Source organism: Balaenoptera physalus (assembly GCF_965194825.1).
Source record: "Balaenoptera physalus genome assembly, chromosome: 1".
Taxonomy (NCBI): domain Eukaryota; kingdom Metazoa; phylum Chordata; class Mammalia; order Artiodactyla; family Balaenopteridae; genus Balaenoptera; species Balaenoptera physalus.
Window position 1 is genome coordinate 161,708,807 of NC_138882.1, and position 24,804 is coordinate 161,733,610.

General features: G+C 43.3%; 1 protein-coding gene across 1 annotated transcript in view; it reads right to left on the bottom strand.

Moving 5' to 3' along the window:
• Positions 1-4,396: 4,396 nt before the first annotated feature.
• Positions 4,397-24,804, bottom strand: part of RIMKLA (ribosomal modification protein rimK like family member A) — a 29,703-nt gene continuing 9,295 nt past the window's right edge. The window contains exons 2-5 of the mRNA XM_082466370.1: positions 18,748-18,978; positions 15,458-15,544; positions 10,086-10,289; positions 4,397-6,812 (exon numbers count right to left, since the gene is read on the bottom strand). Coding sequence (XP_082322496.1) covers positions 6,322-6,812; positions 10,086-10,289; positions 15,458-15,544; positions 18,748-18,978 — 1,013 coding nt within the window. The 3' untranslated portion in view covers positions 4,397-6,321. The remainder of the gene's footprint in view (positions 6,813-10,085; positions 10,290-15,457; positions 15,545-18,747; positions 18,979-24,804) is intronic.

The following is a 24,804-nucleotide window of genomic DNA, read 5'->3' on the forward strand; positions in this document are numbered from 1 at the left end:
GTGGATTCCTCTGTAGAGTATAGAAGAACATTTTATGAATGGGGGTACCACGTCTGCATTGCTGCAATGCCTGCATTGCTGCCACGTCTGCGTTGCTGCCACATCTCCCGTTTCCTCCCACATCACTGAAACACACACAGGCACATGCTCCTACACTGACTCATTTGAATTTTGGTGTGTGTGGAAGTGGGGGCAGGAACTGAGCCTTTCTCAGCTGATGTGGTGAAGGGATGAGACATGATTGTTGCTTAAAATGAGGTAGCAGAAGTCTGGAGTCAGCAGTGACTGCCAAGATATAAGCCCCTTAGAAATCACAGAGATCCAAAGGCCCAGTTATCAGACTTCTCTGGATCTCAAGGGGCAGGGAGTCCTCAGCTGACCCACGGGCTACAACAGGGAAGAGTGTGCCTAGTGGCCGGCCGCAAGGGGGATGCACTGTGGAACTGCGAGAGGGAGGAAGCCTTTGACTTTGTAGCTGATTGTAGCTAACATGTGTATCAATCAGGATTCCCCCTCAGGTGTGCCTGACGGGAGACGTTTGGGACCTTCAAGCCCTTGGCCTCCACGGAGGCCCACGAAGGCCTCTGCAAATCCAAGACATTCTGCAGTGAGGGAACATGAACCAAACTGGGGCTAAGGAAGCCTTCAGTCAGCTTGGCAGGGGCCTTCTCTCACATTCCATCACTGATGGTGTAATGTGAGATTATGTGGTCTTGGCTGGTCTACAGAAGGCACAGGCCATGAGCCAGCACACACCAGAAAATCTTATCTACGCCTTTGGGGCTCTTACCTAAAAGGCATCCAAGAGCTGAATCCTTCACAGCTGGCACCATGTTGATCCAGAGCAGAGGCTCAGCGGAAGGGGGATGGGCACAGGGTGGGTCCAGGATGGCAGCAGTGCTGGATGCCATGGAAGAACAGAGCCACCTCTGGCAGTATGCCACACTGGCTGTGAACCAGACTGCCTGGGTCCCAACCTTGCTGCTGACTAGCTAAGTGACCTTGGCCTCTGGGATTCAGAGTCCCATCTATAAAACAGGGACTGAACTGGTTCCAAAGTGCTGCTATTCCTGTGCCCTCAAATCTGGCTTGATGGGTGACCTTCTTAGGGTTGCCTCAGAGCCCTAGTGAATATGCAATGCCAGAGCAAGACTACCCAACAGTGTTGGGATGCCAGCACGGGGCCCAGAACAGTGCCACTTGTCAGCAGGGGAAACGCGCCTGGAGAAGGAAATGGAAAGGCTTGAAGGGACAAGGTTTTCATACTCAGTTGTGTGAGTTTTAGAAGGGAAGGCTGCAGTCTAACCACAGATTTGGAATGGAAGCATAATATGGTTTTAAGAAAGGAGTAAGACAACATATGCCTGAGATGGTGGTCTTCCAGGTGACAACAGTTGAAGCCACGATCTGATCTGGGGAATCTCAGAAGCAGTCATAAACAGCAGCAGGTTTTCTATTAGGGCTACAGCGGCAGATCCAGGAACACTAACTCCAGGGACAGTGACAAGAAGGCCGCTGTCAGGGCTCTTCCCAAAAAATCCGCATAGACTGACAGCAGATAGAAGCCGCACCTCCAGCTGCACAGGAAATTACTAGGCTGTTTCACTGACTTTGGACTCACCCTCCGACATGGCTCTGTGACCGCCTGCACATGGTATTCTGGTCATTAACTTCTGGGAGGGTCAGCTGTTACTTGAGTGATCGTGGAACCGCCCCCCCACCCCGCCCCCCCAGCTAGCTGCTTCAACCTTCCTCTGAGTTACATTCAGAGCTGGTTCTCAAGATCAGCCTTCATCAGGACTTAAAGAAGGGATGAGGTATGTCTTCTTTGGAGAAATGTCTGTTTAGGTCTTTCGCCCATTTTTTGTTTGGGTTGTTTGTTTTTTTGATATTGAGCTGCATGAGCTGTTTGTATAGTTTGGCATACAGATGGCCAACAAACACATGAAAAGATGTTCAACATCACTAATTATTAGAGAAATGCAAATGGGAACTACAATGAGGTATCACCTCACACCGGTCAGAATGGCCATCATCAAAAAATCTACAACAACAAATGCTGGAGAGGGTGTGGAGAAAAGGGAACCCTCTTACATTGTTGGTGGGAATGTAAGTTGATACAGCCACTATGGAGAACAGTATGGAGGTTCCTTAAAAAACTAAAAATAGAACTACCATATGACCCAGCAATCCCACTACTGGGCATATATCCTGAAAAAACCGTAATTCAAAAAGACACACGCACCCCATTGTTCACTGCAGCACTATTTACAATAGCTAGGACATGGAAGCAACCTAAATGTCCATCAACAGAGGCATGGATAAAGAAGATGTGGTACATATATACAATGGAATATTACTCAGCCCTAAAAAGGAACGAAATTGCATCATTTGCAAAGACATGGATGGACCTAGAGACTGTCATACAGAGGGAAGTAAGTCAGAAAGAGAAAAACAAATATCATATATTAATGCATATATGTGGAATCTAGAAAAATGGTACAGATAATCTTATTTGCAAAGCAGAAATAGAGACACAGAGGTAGAGGACAAAGGGGGAAGGGGAGGGTGAGATGAATTGGGAGATTGGGACTGACATATATACACTACTATGTATAAAATAGATAACTAATGAGAACCTACTGCATAGCATCGGGAACTCTACTCAGTGCTCTGTGGTGACCTAAATGGGAAGGAAATACAAAAAAGAGGGGATGCATGTATACATATGGCTGATTCACTTTGCTGTACAGCAGAAACTGACACAGCAGTGTAAAGCAACTATACTCCAATTAAAAAAAAAAAAAACTTCATGGAAAAAGATTTTTTTAAAAAAAAGGGGATGAGGTATGTCTCTCTTACTTCCGCTGAGGTGGATGAGAATCCAAGCAACTCATTTTCTTTATACAGAATAGTTTCAAAGAAAGACCCCTACCTCTATAAGCAATACATATTCACAATTCTTTCATTCCAACAACCCACGGAAGAGCCATTTCTTCCTCCTTCCCACTAGAATTCCAGATGATCCCAACTTATTTCTTCCACTGAAATGTCACAAAACTATCCCAGACCTTCCTCTCCTCTCCTTCCTCCTCGCCCATCCCCAACGTTCATGGAATCCCCTCTGAGCTGGGAGAACTGAGTCTGCAATTGTGACACTAATGGCTTAAGAGCCACTTATATTGTTGATCAGATCCTCAAGACCTAAAGCCCCAAATCCACCTTCTGGGGGAACCCCATACTCCTCAGCAATCAGACAAACAGCATGAAGACATTCTTCCCAAGTGCAAAGTCATATATATTCTGAGTGAGCTATTGGCATTCAAGTTTTGACCAGTTTCAAGATGCTACTACCAGATAATGGGAAGACTGTATACAGACACTGCAATTTATGTTACATGAGGAAGACTGTTAGTTGATACACGAGAGTCAAGAGTTTCAGGTTAGATACAATCCATCCAGAAGGCTGAATACACTAAGAGCCTTACTTCTTTCAGGTCATAAGCCCTCTGAGAAGCTGCATCCTTTTTCAGGCCCTCTACCACTGTTTAGTGTGCTAATGCCAAGAATTTATGGCCTCTTTAACTCCCCCAGAGGAGGGGTGATAGGAAACTGCTAAAAGCCAGATGTGGGAGGCATCCTTCTACCACCTCCCACGCAATGTACAGTTTCATTAATTAACTCCAACCTCAAAACACCCGCCCCAAGAGCTAACTAGAATAGGCATCTCTCCTAGCAGAAGAATGGAAAAATCGAGGCACAGAGTCAACTTGATTGTATAAGGTTAATCAGCTATTTTAGGGGAGAACCAGAACCGGGATCCGGCTCTGCGCCCCCCGTTCCTTCCAGCAGGCCCTGTGGGCAGCTGTGATGAGTGTGGCCCAGCCACCTGGCTGAGGCTCACAGGGCCCACAGCCAGTATGGGAAATCCTGGAGGGAGGCTATGATCCAGCTGTGCCCCAGCTCTCTAGACAGGGCTGGGTTCCAAGCAATGATGCCAATGACGACAGATGTCACTGGCAGCTGGAAAATGGGCCCCCTTTGACAAATCTGGAAGCACCCTCTAGCTGCTGTGCTCAGGATGGGGCTCAAGAGCATCTATTTAGGTAAAGTGGAGAGACTGGGCTTGCACTAAACTGTGGGAAGGAGTGAATGCAGCTTCCAGAAAGTCATCACTTGGTTCAGAGGTTTACGTAGAAAGCATCTGGCCAAATCCAACGAGAACAGACCTAGAACCATCCTTCTAAACCCACCCTGAGTGGTAAAGATAAGGTACATGTCTTAACCTATATAAAGGTGAAGGATTATCGTTTTTCAACTGTACAGACACGTGACTGGAATTACAGTTCAGTGGCATGCACCCTATGTTGACTGTATTTAAACTACTACTGTGTAGTGCGACATCTCCATTGCATGGTGCCAAACATTTTTCAGTTTCAGTTACTTGGTGAGATCTGATTTTAGCCACAGTATTTTCAAAGCCAATTTCTATTTAAATGTGTTGTGGAAAAATGTAATAGTTTGACTTTATACACGTTTTACATTTACAGCAGAATAAGTACAGGAATTCGTACACCCAAATGGGTGTTGTTCCTTCAACTGGTCACGTTGGGAAGATGTATGTTTAGTCCAGGGAAGCTGACCTTACTCATAACATTTCTAGAACCTTCCTTGGAAACTGTCCACTTGTAAGCATCCTTAACATTGATAAGTCTTTGTCCTTTAAGGGTAGATTTATTCTTTTGAGGAATGATATTTTTTAACAGCCAAAGAGCATTAGAAGATAAGTCTGATCAATAAAATGGGTGATGGAGCTCGGGATGAACTCTGGGGAAGGGTGGTGTAAAAAAACGAGGTCTGACTATAAGGTTATGAGGCCTCTTTTCTTGCATGGCTTCAAAGGTAACTCCAAAGAGGAAGTCTAGTGCTCTTGGCACATGCAACATCACAGCTCAAGAGTAAGGTCTCCCAGGGAAATAAGTACAATCATGGTGACTCTTGAGTGCATATGTTCTAGTGTATTTGGTTAAAAAGGTAGCCTTGCTCATTTTTGTCATACTTCACAGAAGCAGAAATGAAACACTCCATGTCCGTGACTTCTCCCAAGGGCAGTGTCATCATCTACTGCTGGAAGAGTTAAAATGAAAAGCACTTGGTGTCATGTCTACATTATCCACTCCCCCCACCCCCCATCCCCCCCACCAAATGTGCAATGAGTTATTCCTGATACCTGAGTCTCCCCAGTGTGGAAAAGTGGGTAAGGACAGGTCTCTGGAACCTGGGTAAGACTAGTTATGTCAAGGGGATTAGAGTGTTTCCAATGGCTCTAGCTACCCAACAGGCTCACAACACCAACTCATACAGGAAAATCTCCTACAGCTAAGTACCTAAAGTTTCAGTAGAAGAGGGGGGGAAATGATTATCTTCCAGTAGCTTTCTAGGATTAAAAACCCACTCGCTTCTAATGTCAAGTGAACAGTCTATTGAAAAGAAGTCCATGGTGTTCTAGTGCATGCTTAAGGAAGAAAGTGTGTGGCCACTAGGTCACTGAAGTGCATTTCCAGCTGAGGTCAAAGGCAGCAAAGGTGCAAGAGGCTGCTGGGGCTGGCGTTAGTTGAAGCAGGATCTATATATTTGGAGTGGCAAAGCAATCTGTAGAAAGCCCCAGTTACAGAGCAGCATGTTTGCCAACGAGTGAAGTCAAAGGATGCTCAATCTCACTTTCTACAAAGTGCTTCACTGAAGATGCAAAGGAGGAAGCTCCCTTTAAAACACCATATCCTGAGTGTCAGAGAAATATGGTCAAGATGGTGATTGATGGGGAGCAGAGACTGATTCTCTAATAGCGCTGGGACTGTGTGTACTCCGAGTATCTCTCTCTCTCTCTCTCTCTCACACACACACACACACTTAATGAAGAGCACACAACTGCAGTCACATTCCACCTCTTCTGCACGTGCCTCTGTCCGGTGGTTGCTCTTTTGTACAGTATTTCCAGGAGCCGTTCTGAGTTAATGGGCTCCACTGCTAAAAGCCAGAAGCACAGCACAGAGTCAGCCGTAACATCCAACTGCTTGCAGCAGACATCGGTCTCAAATCCATCAGTGAGGATGTTGTTCTCGGTGAGGGTTTTTATATTAGTGTTTATAAAAACCGCAAAGCTAGGCCATTTGCTTAAATCATCGTTAGAAAGAATGCTGAGTGCCCAGATGGGATTTCTAGTTTCTGTGCAAATGAAATCACACTAGTCCAGATTTTATTCTCTCAAAACTACTAGGGAAGCAGTAGGATTTGGTTTCAATGCTGCCAAAAAGCAGGAATTCACTTAAGTTTTAATTCTGAAGCAATCCTGGTGTTAATGTTGTAGCCAGGGTCGGGCAGCATGGGGGCTGGGGCCCCCACTGGGCTTGCTGAGGACCCCCGGATCTCTCCCAGTTCAGGCTCGCTCTCGCTAGAGGTAGACCCGCTGTTGATGGCGTAGACGCTCTCTGTGACTCCCTGAGCTGAAGCACAGCTGTCTGGCTCTTTCTTCTCCCTGGGACTAGACAGTCCTGGGAGGGCAGCCATCTTCCCGGTCTGCCTGTTGGGCAGCAAGGACATGGTGTAGTCCGCAATGATCCCGCCCACATCTAAGTTGCAGGCCTGGTCAAAGGCTAGGAAACCCACGTTGGCGTTTGCTTCGCACACCGTAAAGGAGCCATCGTCCATGATGAGGAGATCGATGCCACAGAAGTCCATGCCCAGGATGTTGGACACCTGGATAGCCAGCTGCTTGCCTTGTTCTGTCAGTGGGCACATGACGCCCACGCCACCTGTGGGGAAAGTGCAGTGACGTAATGGTGACACTGTAACCGAGCAGGACCATATAAGGCCTTCCCAGAAGAAACCCCTACCCATATCCTCTGCCTGCCCTTTGTCGTAGAAAAACTTTAGTCAAAGAATAAATTTAATCAGAGAAGTGAGAAAATGCAGAAAGAAAGGAAAACAGTCAAGCAAGATAAGATAATAATACTTTAGCCATTAAACAAAGTCAAGGACCTTTAGTTCTTCCTCAAGGACTGCAGATAATATTCTGAGCCACGTCCTGTGAGCTGTTTTGCAGATACTGAAACCCCAGCAGGCGGAAGAAGTTAAAGGTATGCTGCCCACAAGCACGGAGACCCCAGACCGGTTGGAACCAGAAGGTTGATGATGCTGACCGCCCATTACCTCACCACCAGCCAATCAGAAGAATGTCCACGAGCTGACCACGCCCCGCTCCTTGAACGCTATAAGTCTCCTCACTACCCCCTCCAGGGCAGGACACACAGTCCTGTGGGCATTAGCCCACTGTGGCCCCCTTTGCCTGGCAAAGCAATAAAGCTATTCCTTTCTATAATACTTCACCAAAACTCTGTCTCTGAGATTTAATCTGGCCCCAGTGTACAGAGGCCGAATTTTGGCAACAACACCAGGCAGCGACTGGACTAATGAGTCAAATGACCCTTCAAGGAAGAGAGGTGAGGGATGCAGGGGAAGGGCAGCAAGATGGGCATTTTTATTACCAACAAAAGGTCTGAATGGAAATCAGGACACCCTTTGAGAAAGTAATATGATTGTTTCTTTCCTAGAGTTTAAAAAATGTTTATATCCGGGCTTCCCTGGTGGCGCAGTGGTTGAGAATCTGCCTGCCAATGCAGGGGACACGGGTTCGAGCCCTGGCCTGGGAGGATCCCACATGCCGCGGAGCAACTAGGCCCGTGAGCCACAGCTACTGAGCCTGCGCATCTGGAGCCTGTGCTCCGCAACAAGAGAGGCCGCGAAAGTGAGAGGCCCGCGCACCGCGATGAAGAGTGGCCCCCGCTTGCCACAACTAGAGAAAGCCCTCGCACAGAAACGAAGACCCAACACAGCCATAAATAAATAAATAATAAATAAATTAAAAAAAAAAAAAAAGTTTATATCCTCTGACCCAGTCATCGCACCATGAAAGAAATAATCTTATATATTGGGAAAAAAAGCTTTATGCACAAAGATGCTGATGGCAGTCATTTAAAATACTGGAAAGTCAAAATACTGGTACATAGTAGGCACTCGATACTTGTTGATGAGTAAATGAAAAATTACAATCTAAATAGCTCACAGTAGAGGAAAGCAGCATCGTTTACAACCATTACTAAAAATGATAGAGTTTGTGATCACATGGGAAAATACTTAAAAGGATTAAAGGCTGTACAGTATGACCATAATTATGCAAAAAAACATCGCCAGAAACGACACCAAAATGTTAACATTGGTTGTCTCTAGATGGTGGGATTAATGATAAATATTGTTTTTCATTTGACTTTGCTGTATTTTCTACATTGAGAATGAATTCCTTTTAGAAATTAGAAGAAACAAAATTATTATTTTCTAAGAAGAGAGAGGCCTGTGAAACAAAAATCTCATACCGAGGTCAGAGAGAGTCTGACTGCCCTTACTTGTTAAAAAGCTAAGACCTCAGATTTAACTGTCTTCCTTTAGTCTCTTTGCAAAGACTTAACACTTGTATTCTCAGGAACTAATGGCTTGACCTTAACCCTGCCCCTCCACCATCTATTACATGGTGTGAGGAAAAGGCTATTGAACAGCTTTAAAAGAGCTCATCAAAAAAGCAATATGGATAAATTACAAAACTGTGTAGTTTCTAGTTAAAGAATGGATTTTTTGGTTTGTTTTTTCTTTTGGCCGTATGGCTTGTGGGGTCTTAGTTCCCTGACCAGGGATCAAACCTAGGGCCCCAGCAGTGGAAGTGCAGAGTCCTAACCACTGGACCACCAGGGAAGTCCCCAAAGAATGGATTTTGTGAGCTGACTGAAAAAGACAAACTGATAATACATAAGGTTCGATACTGTGGCAAGACATGGGGTCGTCATGAAAATTAAATGAGGTAACGTATTAGGTACTTAGCACTGTGTCAACCTGAGCCTAGCATTTGCTTCTATCACAGCACTTTAGTCACAGTACCTTACAATGATCTGCTTATCCGTCTTCTCCTTTACTGGACTATAAGCTGCCCGAGGGCAAGGACTCTCATTAATCGCTACACTGTCAGCCTCTACCCTGGAGTCCACTTGGGGAGGTTGCTCAATCACACTCAGGAAGAAGGACCGGATTGGTGTTTCAGCCTCTTCATTAGTCACCAGACCTGGTATACTCATCTGGCGATTTAGGAAATAACAACTGGGTACTTTTTCACATTAGCAACATACAAATTCCACTCATGAGGCTGACAATAGATTTCTGTGATGAAGATGAACATTCCCATGCCCCCGGGACCATCTCCATGCACCAAAACTGAAAACAAGCTTTATCAATAGGTTAATGGGATGAGGTTATGCATTTGATCCAGACACAAACTGCAGCTTTCTAATAACATCAAACATATAAGAAAAACACAATTTTCAAAAGAAAAAAGAAACACAATCTTCAATTACAATGGAAAAGCAGAATATGCTATGTCTCCAGCTATAGCCTTACTTTTCAGTTTCTTTTTTTTTTTTTTAATTATTATTTTTGGCCACACCACATGGCTTGCTGGAGTTCCTGGACCAGGAATCGAACCTGAGCCCTCAGCAGTGAAAGCGCGGAGTCTTAACCACTGGATTGCCAGGGAGTTCCCCATTGCCTTAGTTTAGACTCTCCTTACTTCTTGCCTGAGCTATTGCCACGGCTTCCAAACCCAACTCCCTGCCTCCCTCTCATGCCTTCAATCCATCCTCTTCCCAGACGTCAGTTTTTCTCAAACACCAATCCTCACGTCACTCCCTTGTTTAAAGCTGACTGCCAAGTCCTAACACCTACAGGACAGGGTTCAAATCTCAGTGTCCTGACATCCCTGGCCTGACCTCCGTCATGGCACTCACACCCACCTGTCCCCCTCTGGACTGCTTGCTGCTAAGGGAAAAGGGCTTGTTTCTAATTCCTCTCTGTGATCCTGGCGCCTTGCAGACGGTCTGACCAGATAGGAGGGATCGAGACAATTCACTGGCTGGGTGCAAACATCCTAATGAAAAACCCTGGTGGCCGCCCCTGACCAACAGTCCGACTGAGCTTTCGTGCCTCACCGAGAGAGCAGTTGCTCTGCATCCGTCCGTCTGTGGAGCAGCGAAGCATAGAGCCTATCACCTGGCCACCTACTACCACCACCCGGATATCCTTTCCGTGGGACTCCTTCACGTACTTCTGGAACAGGTAGGGCACATCGTGGCGGATCACATGGCAGATGTCTGAGAGGTGGTGTTTATCTCTTGCGAGAAAAACAGCTTTTCCTTTAAGAAGAAAGACAAAGAGCAAGAGAAGTAGTTAGAGAAGCCTCTGAGCGCCGTCCTTGCCTTCCCACCTCCAGGTCCAGAGTCATCCATTCTTTCCCAACTCGCCTCACTGCGGCCCCTTCGATTTCTCTGACTCGACTCTTGCGTCTTATCAAATGGCTGTCGAACCTCATTTTTTTCTGGGTTTTACTCAGGTTCCTCTCCTTTCACAACTCTTTTTTTCAAAATGAAATCAAAATGTATTCCAGAAACACCCAGAAGAGGTCAAAATAAATTCCTAGGGATCTAGTCAATTCGGTTCCAGAAACAGTCAGCACCTCCTATCACCCCAGGATGCTGATTTGGCAGAGCCCATGTCCCACTCACTTTTTTTTCTAAATCCCCACATCTCACACTAGGCTCGATGCACAAAGCAAGTGTCAATCAATACTTACAGAACATAACTAATTGAACATACTTTAGAGGAATTCCCAGTCAAGATGGAGAGAGACCCACAGAAGATAATGACACAGCCTGATATAGCATCAGGAGAGGTCTGTGCAAAATACTATCGGAGTTCAAAGGGGGAGCCACTGCCAGACGTGCTTCCTCCTTTCAAACATAAGAAACTTATTATTTGGCTATACCCATTTAATTCTGAAAGGAATGGTCCATACTTCTATTGATCTCTGGGAAAAGCATTCCTTCTGGACTCCAAATTCTGTATTTTCTGCTTGAATCACTTATGCCTTTGCAATTATTTGACATCTGTTTTTCCATTTGCATATTAGCTAACAGATATGAGCAGGCGGCCCTGACAGGTTTGCTCCGTAAACCTGACATAAGCATACCATACCCTGATCCTTCTTGCTAGGAAACATGGAAAAAAGAGATGGTTTTCCTAAGATACGTGTCATCACCTTAAAAAGAGTGGCACATTTCTGAAGTCTTAATAAAAGAGGGATGGGTATCAGCCCCTAGTGGCATATAAGACCCAAAAGTAACCTCCAAAACATGTCTCAATCATTGGACATCTGGCACCAGGAGATCTGGCATCTGGCAGCAGATGGCTGGGATTCAGTGATAGGCACTGGGGATTCTCTGGACATTAGGTAGGATTTTCAGCAGAGATGGGGGCTAAATATATGGACTTTGTTCCTTGGTTCCTGGCACAGACGTTCTAATATGGGGCTTAGTCTGCAGTTAATAAAGGAGCTACAGTTTTAAAGCAAGGAGGAAAAAAACTGGGCAGGGGGAAGGGCACTAAGATTAGTTAATCATCTACTGTGTGCCAAACACTTTATTTTTTTAAAAATTATTTCTTTTACACTTCATACTAGCTCTATGAAGCCATTAGGACAAGGATAGTTATTTTTGTTTTACAGAAGAGGAAAATAAAGGTCCACAAGATTAGTAACTTTCTCAAAGGCATAGCCTGCATGAGTCCACTGCCTTCTTTAGATTTATTTCCATATACTAGAGCCTAACAACTGCTGTGACTTTGTTTACTCCCTATCCGTTTTCCCTAAGATGTGTGTGCTACACTAGCAATGACCAATCTGAAAATAAAATTAAGATCACAATTCCATTTATGATAGTATCAAAAGGAATAAAAAAACTTAGGAATACATTTAACCAAAGAAGTTCAAGACTTATACACTGAAAACTACAAAATATTTGAAAGAAATTAAAGATTGAAATAAATGGAAAGACATTCCATGTTCAGAAATTGGAAGACTTAATATTGTTAAGATGGCAATACTCCTCAAATTGATCTACAAACTCAGTGCAATCCCCACCAAAATTCCAACTTCCTGTTTTGTAGAAATCGATATGATGATCCTAAAATTCATATGTAAATGCAAGGGACCCCAAATAGCCAACGCAATCTTGAAAAAGAAAGACAAAGTTGGAGGACTTGTATTTCCCAATTTCAAAACTTTCTACCAAGTTACAGTAACAAGATAGTGTGGCCTGGCATAAGGATAGACATAGATCAATGGAATAGAACTGAGAGCCCAGAATAAACTCTCATACAGATGGTCAATTTTTGATTTTTGGCAAGAGTTCCAAGAGCATTCAATGGGGAACCAACAGTCTCTTCAACAAATAATACTGGGAAAACTGGATATCCACAGGCAAAAGAATGAAGTTGGATCTTCATCACACCATATACAAAAACTAATTCAAAATGGCTCAAAGACCCAAATGTAAGGGCTAAAACTGTAAAACTCTTAGGAGGAGAGATAGGTGTAAATCTGTGTGACCTTGGATTTGGCAAGCACAAAATGACATCAAAAATACAAGTAACCAAAGGAAAAAAGATAAATTGAACTTCATTAAAATCAAAACCTTTTGTGTATCAAAGGATACTATCAAAAAACTGAAAAGACGACCTACACAGTGGGAAAAAATCATGCTCAAATTATGTATCTGATAAGACAGTAGTAGCCACAATATATAAAGAGCTCTAAAAAAGTCAATAAAAGACCAATAAGCCAACTGAAAAATGGGCAAAGGATTTGAACAGTCATTCCTTCAAAGAAGATATACAAATGGCCAATAATATAAAAAGATGTTCAACATTAGTCATTAGGGAAATACAAATCAAAACCATAATAAGATTCCACATTACACCCAGTAGGATGGCTATAATAAAAACAAATTACACATTTAAAATTTGCTAAGAAAGTAAATCTTAAAAGTTTTCATAATAAGAGAAAAAAATTCTGTAACTATGTATGGTGACAGATGTTAACTAGACTTATTGTGATTATTTCACAATATAGACAAATATCGAATCACTATGTTGTACACCTGAAGCTAATATAATGTTTGCATGTCATTTTTTATACCTCAAGTTTAAAAAAGACTTTAAAAATAAATATATAAAGTGGGCCCATACATTACTAATGCTTGGAAAACATGCATTTTGGCTTGTGGCTTGTTTTTATCGTGGAGGTGTGGTGATCATTTGCATAATTTGTCGAGGCAAATTAATATACCCAATATAAAAGTTTTGTTTAGTATGTGAAGAAATTGGAACTTCATACATTGCTGGTGGGAATGTAAAATGGCATAACTGTTGTGGAAAACATTTTGGCAGTTTCCCTAAAGTTAAACACAGAGTTATCATATGACCCTGCAATTCTACTCTTAGGTATATACCCAAGAGAAATGAAAACATATGTTCACACAAAAACTTGTACATGAATGTTCATAGCAGCATTATTCATAATAGCCACAAAGTAAAGCAACCCAAATGTCCATCAACAGATGAACAGATAAACAAAATGTGGCATATCCATACAATAGAATATTATTGAGTCATAAAAAGGGATAAAAACCGGATCCATGCTACAACATGATGATCCTTGCAAACATTATGTTAAGTCAGAGAAACCCACACAAAAGGCCACATATTGTATGGTTCCATTGATATGAAATGTCCAGAAGAGGCAAAGCCATAGAAACAGAAAACAGATTACTGGTTGCCAGGGACTGGGGGGGCGCCATTGGGACTGACCTTTAACAAGTACAGGGTTTCTTTTTGGGGTGATGGAAATGTTATGGAATTAGATAGTGTAATGGTTGTACAGAAGAGTGAAGATACTAAGATCCTCTGAATTATATAATTTAAAATGGTACATTTTTGTTTTGTGAATTATATCTCAATTTTAAAAACATCCAAAAATACTATATCTTCTATTTAATTTGTTTACTGTCTGTCTTTCCCTTCTACAGTGTGAGCTCCTGGAGGGCAGGAATTTTTGTTCTGTTCCTTTCTGTATCCCCTTGGCACTTTGTGGGCACTCAATAAATATTAGTTGGATTTTATTTTATGTATATTTTACCACAATAAAGAACTAGTTGAGACATTGCATTTTTGCACTGTAGTACATATGAATCGTATTCAGAGCCCCACCTCGCCACCCAAACTCATTTCTCTCACTTCTTAGCAGGATGCCTTTCCTTTCCCAGGTTGCTTCTTTGCCCACACCTGTTTCTGTATGTTGCTCAGCCAGTTTAAACTCCACATTCCAACTTAAGTCTCCTTTTCTTCCACCGAAGCCTTCCCTGCCTCAGGGCAGAGTGGGCCCCTCCCTCTGTTTGGCTTGAACAGGCGTTGACCTGCCACAGAAGCCATTGCCCTGAAGTGCTACTTCTCTACTCTCTACACATTGGAGATGGAGAGCAGTGAGTGTGTCAAGTTCATGGGAACTGCTCATTCCATGTCCATTAGGGTATCTCCTCTCATTCCAGATGCCCTGAGCAGTTAAGGATGCCATCTGGGTATCATCAGGAGGTACTCGCTCACATACCACAAGGGAGGGGGACAGCTTTCTGCTGCACACGTCCTCTTCAACTACTATGTCTTGAGCACTGTAGTAGGTCCTGGAGACAGAGATGGGCAGGACCTGGTTCCCACCCCCTGAGCAGCTCACAGTCAAAAAGGGGAAAAGGCACATATATCTATAACTGTCATAAGGCGTAGTACTATGCTAGCGGCATGGATGAAGTGCTTCGGAAACACAAAGGGAAGGGCAATTAATTTTGTCTGGAAGAGAGCGAAGGAAACCAGGGATGTGGACAGAGAAGAAACAACGAGGAGCTGGCCTTAAAGCCCGAGCAGAAGTTCACTAGAGGGCAAAGGAAGATGGCGTTCCCAGCAAAGGGAAGAGAGCAGAGGTTTAAAGAGAGCAGAATACATGGTCTAGTCTGGAATGGATTACGGAGGGCTCATGTGGCTAAAGAAGGCTGCAAGGGAAGATCGATGCTGTTCGTCCAGGGCCTTCAGTGCCACGGTGAGGAATATAAACTGTATCTAATAGGCAACACCAGTTCTTGGGAGGGTTTTTCAGCAAGGGAGTGAGTGACAAGAAGAGATCTTTGTTTCAGAGAAATTGCACCCCCCAACGAATAGAGGAGGTACTGGCAGTGAAGTTAGGGAAACCAGTCAGAATCAAGTCAGGAGTCTGCTGCCAGAGTCCAGGGAAGGGCTGGGAAGGGTCTGGACAAAGCAAGGACAGTGGGGACAGCGAGGAGGGGACAGAAGTAAGGACTACACCACAAGCTCCGCAAGGGGGAGCTCCGTCTCTCCGAGCAGTGCTTCTGCCGCGCGGCGTGAGGGTCTCCTCCGAGCAGAGAGGAGGCCCGAACGGAAGCCCGGGAAGTGCGGCACTGACCCCGGTGTCCACGCGTGCTCTTCACCACGACCGGGTAGCCCAGCGGCTCGGCTTCATCGATCATTTTTGAAAAGTCTTCATGCCCACCTGTCAAGAAAAGCAGAAGTCAGTGAAGGTGAGGCTGATGGTCCAGGGCCCTGTGGGAATTCTTTGGAGGCCTCACATCTCTCTGATTCAGGCAATGTGAACCCATTCCATCGGACAGACATGCACTGTGCATGTGCCATACAAAAGGTGGGAACAGAGAGATAAGGAAAGCAGCATTATCACGTGCTTCCACGTGGCAGAGGCTTCACACGCTCTAGTTCACGCAATCGTCATGACAACCCCGCAGGCAGGGCAGGGATTTTTCCCTTACCTTGGCTGTGGTAGGCAGAATTCTAAGAAGGCCCCCAAGATTCCTACCCGCTGGTGTACATGCTCTGTATAACCCCCTCTCCTGAGTGTAGGGGGGACAAGTGACTATGCTGGGATAGCATTCCTGCGATTAGGCTAATAATCAGTTGACTTTGAGTTAATCAAAAGGGAGATGATTCTTGGTGGACCTGACCTAATCAGGTGAGCCCTGTAAAAGAAGGTGAAGCATCAGAGAAACTCTCCTGCTGGCCTTGGGGAAGCAAACTGCCATGTTGGAGAGAAGTACATGTGACAGGGCCAATAGGCAGCCTCTAAGAGCTGAGAATGGCCCTCAGTTAACAGCCAGCAAGTAAGTGGGAACCTCAGTCCTACAACTACAAGGAACTGAATGCCAACAGTAAACCTGGAAGACCCCAGACCTCAGATGTGGTCCCAGCCCAGCTGCCCCTTGATTTCAGCCTGGCGAGAGCTAAGCAAAAAGCCCAGCTATGCTGTGGCTGGACTTCAGACCTCCAGAAACTGTGAGATGATAAACGGGTGTTGTTTAAACTGCTAAGTTTTCAGTAGATTGTTGTACTGCAGTAGAAAACCAATACCCAAAGAAACCAAGCCTGGGATTTTTCTCACCCAAAGGTAAGGCATGACTTGAAAGCCCGAATTGGCTCCACTACACTCCTTTAAGCCTTCATTTAAAAAATACGAATATTAATCTGTATTAAAATCTTTCTAAATTTTTTTATAAGCTTCCTTGATTTCCTATACCTTTGCATCTTTGGGGGACCATTATTCTGCCTACCACAGGTGATACTGTAGTTCATCAATTTTTTGCAAAGCAAAATACTCTGGGATACTAATAAGACCTGTCACAAAAGTGCTAATGATTAAAAAAAAATAAAGCAGCATGAAGAGGCAGTGTAGATAATCAGGGGCATCTTTACAATGAGGACATTTTATAAGAAGAGAACTCCCAGCTTCCTGACACCCGCTGATAAATGTAACTCCTCTCTAGCCATCCTTTTGTCCTTCCCTTATAATACAGTGCAAGAGGGGTCCTGCTTATCTGAGGCCATCCCTGCACCTGTGCCTCGGACCCCCTTTGCTCTCACCTCCTCAGGGATCTTGCACCATTAAGTGTCCCCTCTCTGCTGTATCTTCAACCTCTCAGTTCAGAATTCCAGCAGCATTTTAAACATGCTCAGTAATCTCCCATCTTAAACAAATAAAACCCATTCCTTCACCCTGCATCATCCCTTAACTACAACCTTGTATCCCTACAATCAAGCTACTCAAAGGGTTTCAATTTCCTCACTTCCCATTCACTTCCTCATCCTTGACAAGTTGGCTTTTCTCCCTATGGCTGAACTGAAGCTGTATTCACTGAACTCCCTGTTGCTAAATCCAACACACATCTCCATGAATATGTTACGCGTCCTCTCAGAATTAAACACCCCTTTTAATTACACTATCCTTCTTGGGATGCTCTTTCCATTGGCTTCTGTCATCTCTCTTCTTTCTGTTCTCACCTCTCCAGGTGCTCTTACTTGGCCTCTTGCATAGGTCCTTCTTCCTTTTCCTATTCCCTAAAGGATTCCCTCTCGAACCCTCTTTTATTAAATGTCATTTTATTGTGGTAAAATATACATAACATAAAATTTACCATTTTAGGTGTACAGCTCAGGCCTCTTTTCATTCTACGTCTTCTCCCTGAGTAATCTCATCCATTCCTGTGACTTCACTTAACATAATTGAAGTTTCCAAATCCACTTCCTTAGTCTACACCTCTCTCAGGAGCTCCAGGTCCATTTATCTGCTGCCTACTGAATAGTTTTACTTTTATATACTATAGACAGCTCAAACAGAATGTGTCCCAAACTATAATAACCTCTTCCGACAATGCCTTGCCCTATCCACCAATCTGTTTCTCCTCTTCCATGGTTCTAGTCTCAGTGAGTGTTCGCTTTCACATCTGGTTGCCCAAACCAGAAACCAGAGTCACTCTTGATTCCTCTCCATGCTCCTCATAGCCACTCAATCATCATGCCCTAATATTTCTGTCTCCTTCCTAAGTCCTGAATCTGTTCACTTATCTTCATTCTTACTATGACCACCTTAGTTTAGACTATCATTGCTCATTTGCATTGTTTATAAAGCCTACCAGTACATATCCTGTCTCTACTTTGCCCCTGGTCCAATTCCTTCTCCACAGTGTAGCCAAAGTGACATTCTGAACTCTGATCAGGCCATTTCCTTGCTTAAAGCCCTCCAATATCTTCCTGTTAGTCTCAGGATTACCCCTGATTTCTTTCATGTACTGTATATGGTGACTTCTTATCTTTCTAGCCTTATATCTCAACTCTATCTCCCTGACATTCCACAAACTACTCAAAGTACCACCGATCGGTTGTGCTCTCTCTTGCCTCTAGGTCTTTCTATATTCTGCTTTCTTCTTAGACTGCTCCCCTGCCCCCCTTGCTTTAGCCGGATAACTTCAGCTAGTTTAGATGTTCTCTCTTTTGGGAAGCCTTCTTTCCTCATCACCTACTAAACTAAATTAGGAGCTCTCCTGTGTATTCCCATACCACCTTGCGCTAACTCTTATCCTGGCACTGCACTGAAATTGCCTCTGATGAACTGGGAATGCCCTGAGGGTAGGACTCTCTTACTCATTGCTAGAGCCTAGAGCCTATTGTGGTAGTTGGCACATAGTGTGTACCAGCTACACATTTAATGAATGAATTCCAGAGAGAAAGAAGCAAAGACATTTCAGACAGAGGCAATGACTATGATAAAGACTCAAGATGTTGAATCATCTAAGACGAACAGATTTGCCTTGAAAACCAACAAGAGATACCAGAGGCCTTCTGGGGAGAGAGAACATAGGGTTGCAGGCTATTTGGAAAGACAAGTCTCAATCCTATTTTAACGACACTCACCATAGGAGAAGGTGTCCGGCATGGGGACCCCATGTCCAGCCAGCTCCTGGAATGTCCAGAATTTGTTGATGCAGTTTAGAATGCTCTGTGGGCGGTTGACTAAGCGGCAGCCCAACTTCTCCAGGTGTCTCAGGACGGTGATGTCACTGTCCGACTGCACTGAGGGTGTGGGCACCCGGACAAGCACCACGTCTGGGAAAGTGGTGAGTGCCTTCTGGTTCAGCTGCAGGCCTGCAATCAAAGGAAGAAGTGAGCTCTGGGCGGGCCATCATCTAGTCCCACCAGAAGCAGTGGTTCCAACAGATTCCTCAAGACTGAACCTAGCAGGAAGATAGCCTTGAAAATGGCACTTGGATATCCTGTTGTAATGAGAAGCTACCGTCCACCCTATACGCCAAACAAATGGGCAGAGCATGACATTGAGGAAACACAAAAGAATGAACGGGGTGGGGGTGGGGGGAAAGAGCAGCATATCAAGAATAATCTAAGTTAGAAGAATCCATAGGAGATAATGCAGTCCAGCACCCTCCTTCCATGTAGGACTAGTATTACTCAAAATGTAGTGGCTTAGGAGGCTGGAGACTTAATGACAAGGAATGCAGTAAAGGTCACTTATGGTATCTTTACTACTCTTATGACTTCATCTTTAAAAGTCATCTGGAATATTACGAATATAATGAATGTAAAAATGTCAATGTTAAGTAAAAAAAACAGAACACCAAATTATCAGTACAAGTTAGAAAACGCTAGAAGGACATATAGCAACATTTTAACAGTGGGTAATGGGATTATAGATGATTTTCTATTTATACTTATCAGTATTTTCCAAAATATCTTCAACTGTGTATTACCTTGATAACAAAAAACTCAAAAAAAAAATCAATATACTAAAAATCAATTCAATATTAAGAAAAACTAGAATGTATCACAAAACAATTGGTCTATATAGCCAAAGGACTTAAACCTGTATGACATCGGATGAACTGGTAGTATTAGCTTGTAGTGAAGACTCAGAGGAACAGGAGTGCAGTCTTCAATTATCTGTGTGGCTCCATGCAGAAGAATTATTTGACTTGTCTTCTATGACCTCAGGAGGTACAGCTGAGGAGCTATGCAAAAGAGCATTATTTTGTCTGACTGTTCACTTCTATATCCCCAGCCCCTAGAACAGTATCTGCTGCCTGATAGGCACTCAATGTTTGTTTAATTATACAGAAGCTACATGGAGATAGATTTGGGCTCAACAAAAGGGATACTTTTCCTCTGCCTTAGGATGGAATGGGCTGAGGCTCATTGGTCATCCGAGGATGGCACAGAAGGAATGCAAAAGTTAGATAAGCTCACAGCAACCTGCTTGATCTCTTTCAACCCTGATATCCTATGGTTTGCATTACTCTAAGTAGTTACGTAGGCATCTCCGGTGCACCCAGCATCTGGGGATGGAATGATGGAGACAGGATATAGACTGGATAGGGCAATGAGAGGTGAGTTCAGGGAACTACTTGGTCTGCCTTAGTGAACCTTAAAGGAGTCTCTAAAATGCTCTACAGAAAACCTTTTAAACACAGTTTGAGAACTATCTTTTAGGCTTTAACCTAAAGCACCTTCGCTTTCATAAGTGATAAAAGGGTACAACCATATAACTCCAAGAAAACAAAAGGTAATAAGGAAGTTACCATTCCTCTATTGTGGGATGAATAATATCAATATAAAAACTCTAAGCAAAACAAAACAAAAGCAAGCAAACAGAAAAACCCAAACTGCAAAACTACTACATGGATCTAACTTGCACAGTTTCCACTCATTCTAGATGTTTCACCAATTTAAAAAAAAGAGAGTAAGTACAATCATTAAGTTAAATTGTTTTTAGTACTTCTGCTGATAGTGTGAACCCAAGGAAATGGAACATAATTCTCAGGGATGATTTGTAGAGAACGTTCAGGTTATCTTCACTTTGCCATCAGAAAACAGTATCATTTATACATGCTTTTTCCTTTGCCACTTAGAGCCCCTGGGGAAAATAATATGAAAGGGGGAAAAGAGCAAACCCTGAATAATATCCTCAAAACTGGTAGGAGAAGAAAGAAAAGTATTCAAGTTGGTGAAAATGGCAAGTAAAATACAGAACACTCAGGGGAAAAGCAACAGCCCAGAACAACATTACATAATGAGATAATATATGCAAAAATGCTTTGAGAACTACAAAACGCTATAGATATGCAAGGCACTGGCATTATTATTGCACAGACACTCTACTGAGCAAGGTAGGACACTTTATGGAGATTTGTACCACCTGATGAGAAAAAAATGGCTTTGCAACAGAAAAGTGACCTAGAGAGATGAGAAGCAGCAGAAACGTCTGGGTTTTAAATCTCAACATGAGACCACAGACAAACAGTTAAACTTCTAAATGGGAAGAAAAGAATTCAGTCATTTCTGGTTAATACCAACCACAAGTGGAGAGAGACAGCTCAGCCTCGATAAGCAGATTCACGTACACCTAGGAAGTCTTACCAGGATTTCATCTCTCTTCTCCAAAGGTAAATCTTTGGGCCTGGCTCATTCCAACTGAAGCCTTTAATAAATGAAGAATGGAATGGGTTAACGTGGAGCTGAAAAGCCTCTCCCAAGCAGTCAGGCAGGTCTGGTCTCTGACTGTGCTGGCCGTCCAGCTCTGTGCAGAGAGGGACGTGATGTGTTTAGGGAAAACATATGCACAACCAGTTACTTCTCTACCCATTGACCCAGCTCCAGCATCCTTGCTATGGGGCAACGTCACTTGTCCCATGTTCATGCCCATTTTCTTTGCTGTTTGCACCTTGTCTAAATCACCATTTCTAGAAGTAGGAGACAAGAGTCTGCTGCTCACCGTGGCATCCTTTAGCAGGAACAGCAACTCCACAGAGCCACGGCCAAGCACAGCTTGGGTTTAAGGCTGGCACTTGGCAAACCTGTCAGTGAATTCTGAAGCCTTTAACCACGTAGTAATCTCTCTCCCTCTCCCCATTAATATATCCTCTTGGGAAAGGATGGAGCTTAATGTGTCACCTTTCCTGGGATCCTTAATGTTCCCACTGCAATCTATGGGCCTTAAACCAAGGGAATGAAGTGCTGATGCAGGACCTCAAGGGGGCCAGGGCTCTGCTTGGCTGCCAGCAATGGAAGGAATGCCCTGAACAATGAGGGGCTCGTGCCCTCAATAACAAGGGATTTCATGTGATTAAGTGCCCTAGTGCCCTCAGGCATCACCTTGACCTGGGAAGCAAGGTGGGGGGAAAGGAGTTGAGTTACTTCTGGGACATTTGGGGATCTCCCAGATTGCTAGACTGGGATTGAGATTTACTACTTAGCCTCAAACCATTTTTTTTAAAAACTAAAATGATCACTATGTCCCCAAACAGGTCAATAAGATCATGAAAAAGATCAGTCCCCAAACTAGTTAGTATAATGACCAATAGCCAACCTAGTCTAAATCAACTTTTTGAAACCACAATATTTTCTCCATATTACTTCTAAAAAGAATAATATACTTTTATGGGTAATTATGTTTTTGACTCTATTATTTATATTTGGAAATATTTTAATGTATTAAAAACAAGATAGAAAAATTAGTAACTTTTCCAAAGAACTGAGCCTGTTTTTTTTTCTAACCTATATATTGGATTAAATTAATTCTACAAAACTAGACTTTTGCATTTATGTGTACAACAGCAAAGAAATGCACTTAATAATACAGAGAACTAGCTTTAGAAATAAACAAATCATTATTGGAAAGTAGAGCTCTAAGAATTAAAACCCATTCTCAATCATTCATACCAATACAGGGAAGAAGCATGGAAAATAAAAGGTGCAGTCATCCAGATCTGAATTTGCCTAACATTTTTACTGATCATCTATTGTGTTTGAGGAACTTTGCTAAGAACATTCATATGTATTATTGCATTTAAATTAAAGACACCTTGTTAAAAAAAAAAAAAACATAGAGAACAGACTTGTGGTTGCCAAGCGGGAGGGAGGGAGGGAGAGGGATGGACTGGGAGTTTGGGGTTAGCAGATACAAACTATTACATTTAGAGTAAATAAACAACAAGGTCCTACTGTATAGCACAGGAAACTGTATTCAGTATCCTGGGATAAACCATAATGGAAAAGAATATAAAAAAAGAATGTATATATATGTATAACTGAGTCACTTTGCTGTACAGCAGAAATTAGCACAACATTGTAAATCAACTGTGCTTCAATTAAAAAAAGAAGACATCTTGTATATGCATCCCTGCACTAGATCTGACTGTCAAAATCTTTGCATTTACACAGAACTGATGCACAGTGAGTGAGTCACCACCCTCCAGACCAGTGGGCACACAACACTCATTCATGTACACACATATGCATCTCTGGCTTCACAACTAAAAAGCAAGCTTCAAAACTAAACTGGCTTCTTGTACGCTAGGAAAAAAAAAAAAAAACAACCCTTCATGTACAAAGCAAGTGGCAGAAATAAGAAAATAGCAGGACACTGTAGCAGGAGAGCAAGCAAGGACCTCACTTACGGCAGCTTTTAGGACCATTACATTTGAGCAGGATCATGTAACCATGGCTGGTAGTGAAGCTCTGAGAGTTGTTAAAAAGGAATGAACACTATAAATAAAATAAGTGGGTAATAATCCATTAAGTGCTGCACATTGCCGTGTTGTGTTAGGAGGGAGATGTGTCATCCCAAACATGGTCTGGCTCATCTCAATCACTCTCCAGTTTTTCTCTGGTCTCTTTCTACCCTACCCCACAGCATTTTCTCATAAGGAAGTTACTTTTATTCTTACCAAGTAGAGGCTATGCCACTCCTCCTTTCTGTTTAAAGGTCTTTGTTACAATGCCCAAAGAAATCTCACCTCTACCTCATTAAGACCCACAGTCATTATGTGGCCACCTTCTCTTTCCACCAACTGCTAATTTGAGGTCATTTAATTCAATTCAACCTTCACTGAACTGTTGAGATGAATCAGACATACTCTGAAGCAGGAATACAAAGATGAGCCAGGTGATCTCTGCATACCAGGAGCTTATCGTCTCCTTACAGAGAAAGATATCAACATAATTTTAATTCATTCAGTCACTCAGCACACATTTATTGTTTCCTGCATTCATTCAGTGAAGATTTATTGAGCACCTACTTTGGGCCAAGCCCAGTGTTAGTTTGGGTTTCCCCAGAAGGACTCCTGGAGATAAGGACTGAAGTGCAAGAGGTCTATTATCACGGTGGTAATTTCAGGAAACACTGGAGGGGAAAGTAGAGAAGGCAATGCTGCAAATAAAAGATGTGTTATGAAGTGAATGATCACCTTGGCACCCAGGGCTTAATCTTGCCGGGCGACAATAAGAAATGGTTTAGTGCACACTCCTTGGTTACCCCACCCAAGGGGCGAGGAAGCTAGCAATTTATAATATTTATATACCAACCCTGTCTTTGGTTGAGAGCTGATCCAGGGGTGTGGTATTAATTCCCTGGTCCTTCCGGCTTGCCATGCATGTGTGGGCAAAGTGAGCTCCTGTGACCAGAGAAAGCCCTCAGGCAGAGATTCAGGTGCTGATGGTTAGACCGGTGGCAGCGGCAGTGTGGGGCAAGAGGGGAGGACGGACACAGTGCCATCAAATGGTAAGAGCAAAAGGGACGTGGGAGGGTCTCTGACAGGCACCATCTAAAAGGCTGGGCATAGGGGTTGAGGTGTGAGTGTAACAAACAATATCCCTGGAATTTAAGAAGAAAGAAAACAGACAACTGTAGTTAATGTCATTGATGCTCTATGCAGAGCACCTGGGTATTAAGAAGAGTTATCAGACTGGTTTGGGCAGGGGGTGGGGAGGTTCTAACACAATGTGAGAACTGCTCTAGCAGGCATATATATTAGGGTACAGTGACAGCGAAGGAGAAGGGAACAGTTAGGTGATTATTTCTGAGAATCAAGGAAAGTTTCGGAAAGGAGATGTTGACTCGTAGAGCTTCTGGGCTCAGAAGAAATGTGTAAAACTAATAAATGCATAATGTCTACCCTTCAG